The sequence below is a fragment of the Salmo salar genome, chromosome ssa15, assembly GCF_905237065.1.
Source record: "Salmo salar chromosome ssa15, Ssal_v3.1, whole genome shotgun sequence".
NCBI classification, from domain to species: domain Eukaryota; kingdom Metazoa; phylum Chordata; class Actinopteri; order Salmoniformes; family Salmonidae; genus Salmo; species Salmo salar.
The window spans coordinates 24900150-24907952 of record NC_059456.1 but is presented as its reverse complement, the minus strand read 5'-3'; the positions used below and the strand labels follow the sequence as shown (position 1 = coordinate 24907952).

At 44.5% G+C, this 7803-nt stretch overlaps 1 protein-coding gene across 1 annotated transcript in view; it reads left to right on the top strand.

Moving 5' to 3' along the window:
• The first annotated feature begins 999 nt into the window (after nt 1-999).
• Nucleotides 1000-7803, top strand: part of LOC106571107 (coiled-coil domain-containing protein 85C-B-like) — a 91863-nt gene continuing 85059 nt past the window's right edge. The window contains 2 exon segments of the mRNA XM_014143785.2: nt 1000-2374; nt 2376-2466. Coding sequence (XP_013999260.2) covers nt 1736-2374; nt 2376-2466 — 730 coding nt within the window. The 5' untranslated portion in view covers nt 1000-1735.

Sequence of the window (7803 nt, the reverse complement as noted above, 5' to 3'; positions counted from 1 at the left end):
GCTCTACTTGTGGCAAGTGGAAGAGCTCTATCTTTTATGATGGGTGACATTGTGAAAGGTCAATCAAGTGTGATATTTATTTTTCTCTGTAGCCTCAGCTTTGATGTTTCTTCATGAATTAGTCCAAAGTTTGGAAATGGTGTATCCATTGTTGGAATTGGGTCAACATGCCAGTGCAAGGATGTGTAGACTAAAGCTAACATTTGCAAATAGCAATTAAGAGGGCTATGCCATTCAGTTGACTAAAAGCAAGAGAGTGCTTCATTGTGTTACTTTAATAACATGTTTATAGACAACCAACAATGCAGTTTTAAGAAAATACCAAAGAAAAGTAAGATATAAGAATAACATAATTAACGAGCAGCAGTAATGTGCCAATGTGTGGGGCACTGGTGTCGAGGTAATTGAGGTAATATGTACATGTAGGTAGAGTTATTAAAGTGACTAGATAATCTAAATAGTCTGGGTAGCCATTTGATTAGATGTTCAGGAGTTTAATGGCTTGGGGGTAGAAGCTGTTTAAAAGCCTCTTGGACCTAGACTTGGCGCCCCGGTACCACTTGCGGTGCGGTAGCAGAGGGAACAGTCTATGACTACGCTGGCTGGTGTCATCATGTTTATGACATGGTTATAGCAGATCATATAGAAATCATAGATGTAATCATGCTGTAGTTTTCAGAATGAACCATTGACAATGTTGTTTTAGAAAAAAATACTAAAAAGTAGCTAGTGGTCTATGTTCATAATTATTCTGTTGAATTTCTATTCCTGTCTCAAATCAACTGGAACTGACCATTTCAATTGCAGATTGTTATTTTCAAAACAGACCCATTTTATTAATTATATTGATAATGCATGTATTTTCACCTCTCATAACGTGTGAAGTTCCTTATTGGCCCATTCTTTGCATGGAGTTGGCACGCTCTCCATCTCGCTACCTGGCTGCGTCTTGATTGGCCGTCTTGACCGAGATCCTACTGTACCATTTCAAACCCGAGTCTGCGCTACTCTACAGTCTGCGGAAGCGGGGGAGGACCGTGCAAATTCCCAACGAGCTCCGGGATTCAATCCGCTGCCAAGGCACTCACCAGTCACCACTTCGGGGAAAAAAGGCTTATCTTTGAAAGAGCTCGAGCACTGTGTCTGTTGTAAAATTCGTTCGTTTCCGTTGTCTCGGAAAAGCAACATGCTGGTATAGTAAATATAGGACTAATAATAGTTTTTTTATTCCTTGCAAGCGCACATTTCTGTTGGATTTTTATCGGAAGAATTATTTATTTTCGTGTATATTTTCGTTATTTTCTTCCACGGTGGAACGTGCGGAGCACGATGTGCACATGTGGTGGGATGCTCAGGGTTCTCCTGACAGTTCTCAGATGAGTGATGGAGATTTGATCAGTAAACATTCGCTTGTTTTGTTTTTACACAATATATACACAATTTATGAACGAATGAAAAAATACCAAGAAGCACTGCAAAGATTCGACAGTGATCTTTTTTGAAAGAGTTGTGCCTGCAGTCGTCTGCATGGTTGCCACAGCCAACATCTCATTGCCATTCTAATTTGTTTAATTGAACTTTTCCATCCGAAGTGCCACTCTTAGCATCATTTCCGTATCATGTATTCACATTTCAATACAATTCCACAATTGAGACTCGGCTAGTTTAGCCTAAATATCCATCTTATTTCCGTACCGTTATTGGACCGAGGAGAGAGCACAGACCCGACGGAGAAATGGCTAAAAACCCGTCCGAGGGACCCAATGAGCCAGATCTGAATCAGCTACCGGACGAAGAGCTGCTGCAATGGGGCAAGGAGCAGCTGGTCAACAGACTAAGGAGAGTGGACAGCGAGAAGTTATACCTGATGATCGAGCACGGCAACATGATGAAAGACGTTAACCGGAGGCTGCAGGTGCACCTGCATGAGATCCGCAACCTGAAGGAGATCAACCAGAAGCTCCAGGACGACAACAACGAGCTCCGCGAGCTCTGCTGCTTCCTGGACGACGACCGGCAGAAGGGCAAGAAGCTGTCCCGGGAGTGGCAGCGGTTTGGCCGGTACTCCGCGAACGCCATGTGGAAGGAGGTGGGCACCTACCAGCTAAAGCTCAAAGAGCTCGAGGCCAACCAGGAGACAGTGGTGCGCGAGAACACGGACCTGAAGGAGATCATCTTCATGCTGGATGAAGAGAGGAACGGAGCCGGTTCCCGGAGCTCCATAGACTCTCAGTCCAGCCTCACCAACCTGAACGGCGGGACAGGGATAGTTCGGGACTTCGGGGATGGCAGTAGTACCTCCAGCACGGGGAGCGCAGGTAGCCCCGACCACCACCACAGCCACAACCACATACACAAGCTGCCCCACGGAGAGGGAAGGCAAGCTGGGCAGCACCTTCCAGAGGAGGTCCATGGATGACCTGTCAGCGCCACACCATCACAGGAGCATCCCTAATGGACTCAATGGTAAGTTTATACACCTGTAATACACACCTGCCATACACTTTTAATGGCCTACATCGGTCCACACATCTGTATGCACCTGTACACACCTGTACACACCTGTACATAGGCCATCTCATCTCAATGATCCATACCAGCCGGGTGTGAGCTGGGATGTTAAATGCATAGGAGAAGGGGGGATATCATTATTATTGATATTTGTACTGCATTGTTGAGGGAGCTTGCAAGTAAGCATTTCGCTGCACTGAATACCTGCTGTAAACTAAGTACTTTTTACGATTTGAATTAGATGTTCCACCAGCAGTAGGGACTAAAAAAGCAGAGCCATCACTATATGACTCTGAGACAGACTGACCCTTCAGACAGACTGACCAATCAGACAGACTGACCCTTCAGACAGACTGACCATTCAGACAGACTGACCATTCAGACAGACTGACCATTCAGACAGACTGACCCATCGGACAGACTGACACTTCAGACAGACTGACCATTCAGACAGACTGACCCATCGGACAGACTGACCCTTCAGACAGACCGACCATTCAGACAGACTGACCCTTCAGACAGACTGACCATTCAGACAGACTGACCATTCAGACAGACTGACCATTCAGACAGACTGACCCATCGGACAGACTGATGACCCTTCAGACAGACCGACCATTCAGACAGACCGACCCTTCAGACAGACTGACCATTCAGACAGACTGACCATTCAGACAGACTGACCTCTATCATAACACAGAGACGTTGGACAGTGATGCTGCCCAGGCCTGAGTACCCCTCCCTCCTCCAGACGGATCCAGTCAAGGCCCGCACAGCAGTGGATCAACCTGCCATATGACTGACTGTTTTTTTCTCCCCGACAGACAGCCAGCAACATATGTGTCGGACTAAACTATTATTATTGTTGTGATTACCTCACTGCTGCTGTGTTTCAATCCTCTTCTCATCCTGACATGAAGTCATGATTGGGATGCTTACTGTAACACATGTACACACACAAAATGGATGCCTAAGTAGCCTCTTCAGTGTCCTACCATCAGATTGATGTGTGGTGAATTAGGTCACTGAGTATCACGGCCCTGAAGGAAGAAGAGCAGACTATTTTAATCGCTTTTAGAAGGGCTCAGGCAAATTGATTTTGGATGAGTTCACTGATTATCACTGTTGTCTCTCTCTCTCTCTCTCTCTCTCTCTCTCTCAATTTCAATTTCAATTTCAATTAAATTCAGGAGACTTTATTGACATGATAAGTTAAATTAGTTACATTGTCAAAGTATACATATAACAAAGAATAGTGTGACCAACAGCAATAAGGTATCAATATCAATGAGAATAATAATCCATTAAAGCAACAGTTGTAAGGCAGTAACGTGACTGAGAAGCCCCATGACATGGTATGAAAGACAAAACAAAATGGGAAATATCATTGATATTACATTGTATTACATTTTCACTGGCTGTCCCTCAGGTTGTAGCAAGAGGACACATATTTGGCTGCCAAAACACGTAGTCTTTTCTTCAGCTTTTAAAGATTCACATTTTTTGTAATGAATGAACATTTTGGGAAAGAAAGATTCTCTTATGTCTGAGTATTTGTCACAGTGTAGTAGGAAATGCAGCTCTGTCTCTACCTCTCCCCTGGAGCAGAGTTATCACAACCTGTCCTCTCTGGGCAGCCAGGTTTGTCTGTGACGACCGGTCTCTATAGCCAGACTGTGCTCTCTGAGTCTGTACCTAGTCAGTGTTTTCCTCAGTTTTCTATCAGTCACAGTGGTCAGATAATCTGCCACCAAGTACTGTCTGTTTAGAGCCAAATAGCATTGAAGTTTACTTAGATTTTTTGTGGTGTCTTTCCAATAGGTGCTATATTTTTATTTTTGCTTTGTGATGATTTGGTTGGGCCAGACTTTCTCAGTGCTGTCATGAGGCTCTATGTGGTTGGTTTGGTTAGTGAAGTGAGCTTCAGAACCAGCTGGCTGAGGGGACTGTTCTCTTGTTCCATCTCTTGACATTGTAGGGCTGTGTGATGAAATGTTTTGGGGTCACTTGTTTTTAGATGGTTGTACAATTTGATGGCTCTTTTTTCTATTCAAATATGGAGGGGGTATTGGCCCAATTCTGATCTACATTAGTTTTTCTTTGCACTTGCAATAAGTCTTGAAAAACTCTGTATGCAGTATTTCGATTGGATGTTTGTCTCTCTCTCTCTCTCTCTCTCTCTCTGTGCCTCTGTACTCTCTCTCTTCTTCTTTCTGCTAAGGGTCTTTCTCTCTGCTAAGGGTCTCTGTCTCTCTCTCTCTGTGTCTCTATGCCTCTGTTCTCTCTCTCTCTCTCTCTCTCTCTTATGTACTCTCTCTCTCCTCCTCTTTCTGCTAAGGGTCTCTGTCTCTCTCTCTCTCTGTGTGTCTCTATGCCTCTGTACTCTCTCTCTCTCTTCCTCTCTCTCTGCTAAGGGTCTCTGTCTCTCTGCTTAGGGGACATTTGAAATGCATCAAGCGGACTAGAAATCAATGCGCTGTTCTAAGACCTAAATACCCAGGCTTTAGCAGAGTGTTGGATGAAATACCATAATGAAATAGGATGCTAAGCCTAGTTTAATCTGCACATCACCACCATTACCCCACCCACGCTCACGTATGCACTCTCACTCACTCACTCACTCACTCACTCACTCACTCACTCACTCACTCACTCACTCACTCACTCACTCACTCACTCACTCACTCACTCACTCACTCACTCACTCACTCACACACACACACACACACACCACAATGATTTGTTATTTAGGATACAGTCTGTTTCGTGCTGTAGCATACAAACAGACAGGCCGCCTAAATCCAGCCTCTGATTCGTTGGTTTTAGTAACGCAACACGGGTGCACTTCCTCAAGGAAATATCGTTCTATGTTCGGATTCCACAGCTGGTGTCTTTTGAGATTCCAGGAATTCTAGAATCTTAAAACCCTGAAGGTATATATACCGTATCCTAGCAGCATGTTAGCAAGCGGAGCTGTTTTTAATCTGCACACAAACACATTTTTTTTGGCCATGTTTGTGCATCATTGCGTAACAGCAATATTGTGTGTGCTTGTCTGCCTGTGGCGGAATGGGGCTGGGCAGGGCTCACCTCTCTAGCCTCTCTAAGCTGATGTTATGCTAAGTGATGTTCTTGCGAAGCCCCTGAACCAAACCGTCCGTCTATGCCCTGGACTGACACTGTACTGTACAACCCTATGCTCATCACTGTCAGACAATCTGGATCTCCATAGCTTGTCTCCATGACTGGCAGGGACTGTGTGTCAACACAAGACTCACTGTAGGGTATGATTACTCTATCTGTACATACAAATATATGTATATATTTTTTTAATTAAATCTGAAATCTTTTTGATGGGGACATTCTCTCCACTCTCCCAGCTGTCTCGTCCGTCCGTCCGTCCGTCAGTCAGTCAGTCAGTCAGTCAGTCAGTCAGTCATTCAGTCAGAGCCAAGCTGATGGATGAGGAGAGGAGTGGATGTGTAGGTCTGATGTTTGAAGTCCAAGGGGAACAGTTGTTAGTTGCTGACTGGATGCTGAGTTCTGTAGCTTCAGTCAGGGCATCCAGATGCCAAGGAAGCCTTGGGGACTTTAGCAGACAAACATTAAAACCGTTACCGAGGTGCTAAATGAGAGACCACTGTGCCAGAGTGGGAGGATGGGCAGATGGATGGAAGAAGGGGAGGAGTGGGAATTCTAGAGCTGGCATGCTCTTAAAGAATGAATCCAACCAACAACTACAGAATACTATTGTTCTGCCTCGTCTCCACTCAAAAAGATCCCCCACATAGCCCTCGCCACATTTCTGGCTCCTCTACCCCTTAAGAAAGAGGAGGGAGAGAGAGCAAGCAAGGGGCGCGAGACAGGCAAGCAAACAAAAGGCCTTCAAAGAGGCTTGGTAGTGGGGGGGGTGGCTGGGAGGTGGTGGGGGGTTAGGCTAGGGAGAGGTGGTGGTATTGCTGGGGTGAAGTAGTGGGTAGGCTTGGTAGTAGTGGGGGGGGGGGGCAAGACAGAGGAGGGGTTTCTGGTGGATCCTGCTGTCAGTGTAATTGCATTTTTGAGTGAGTTTGAGTCTGGTGACACACCCCCTCTTCTCTTGGGGAATAACTAGCTCTATACACACACATCTAAAGTTGAGCTTTCTTAACCTGGAGAGATGGAGGAATGCATACCGCATAGGCCTAGCCTACAAGTGTTGAACACGAATGGATGCTTTACATGCAACTTCTTTTTCCAGACCTCTGTTTGCTGGGATGGGTTATTAAAGATCTTTGATGGGATGGGTTATTAAAGATCTTTGATGGGATGGGTTATTAAAGATCTTTGATGGAATGGGTTATTAAAGATCTTTTCTGGGATGGGTTATTAAAGATCTTTGATGGGATGGGTTATTAAAGATCTTTGATTGGATGGGTTATTAAAGATAATTGATTGATTGAAGCCTGAACTAAAACTATGCCTGAAACTATACTGACTGTACATTGCATGTCCCTATGTATACAACCGTGCATGACTTTTGTTTTATGTCCAGGAGTCAGTGCCTGCATTAGGCATGTTATATTGCGTGTCTCTGTGTGTATAGTACAGCAGTCACTTGTGTTCTATTTCCAGGAGCCACTGTCTGCATTCACTTATATCATTGGTGGTCTCGAATCTGGAATCTGGAATGGGATTCCACCCAAGGCTCTGAAATATGATGCAGTTGAGTTGCACATGTACAGTAAGACTTGCAGTGCATTGTGGTGACTTGACTTTGTGTGTGTGCATGTCTGTGTGCGTACGTGTGTGTGTGTGTGTGTGTGTGTGTCTACAGTTCTGTCCTGAGGTCTGGTTTGTATTTTTGTAAGGCTCCAGACCTGATGAGACCAATACATTTCTCTAAACCTGTCTGTCTCTGTGTCTTAGTGCTGCTGGGTTGAAATAGCACAGATATGCAAATAAGGATGGTCCCTTCACAGGCCACGCCTCCTGACTAGGACTGGGCAAAATGGACAAAATATCATATCATGATATTTGTCACATATTTGATAGTATTTAACAGTATTTGATGTTTCTGAATAATAAATGTTCTAAGTAGGCTTTCTGGGTGGTTCATGACCCTAGGGTGTCAACATAAATTATGAGTGTTTTCAATGGGACTTTCTTCATTTACACTGTTCAATCTGACTACAAACTAAAATAATTTTCAGTGTTTGCATACATTTTTGCATTTCCTGCACGATTATTTTCATTTTCACGCTGTGCCATGCAGCATGATATGGGCCAAAAAAATCTAGGCCTAGTTAATTGGTG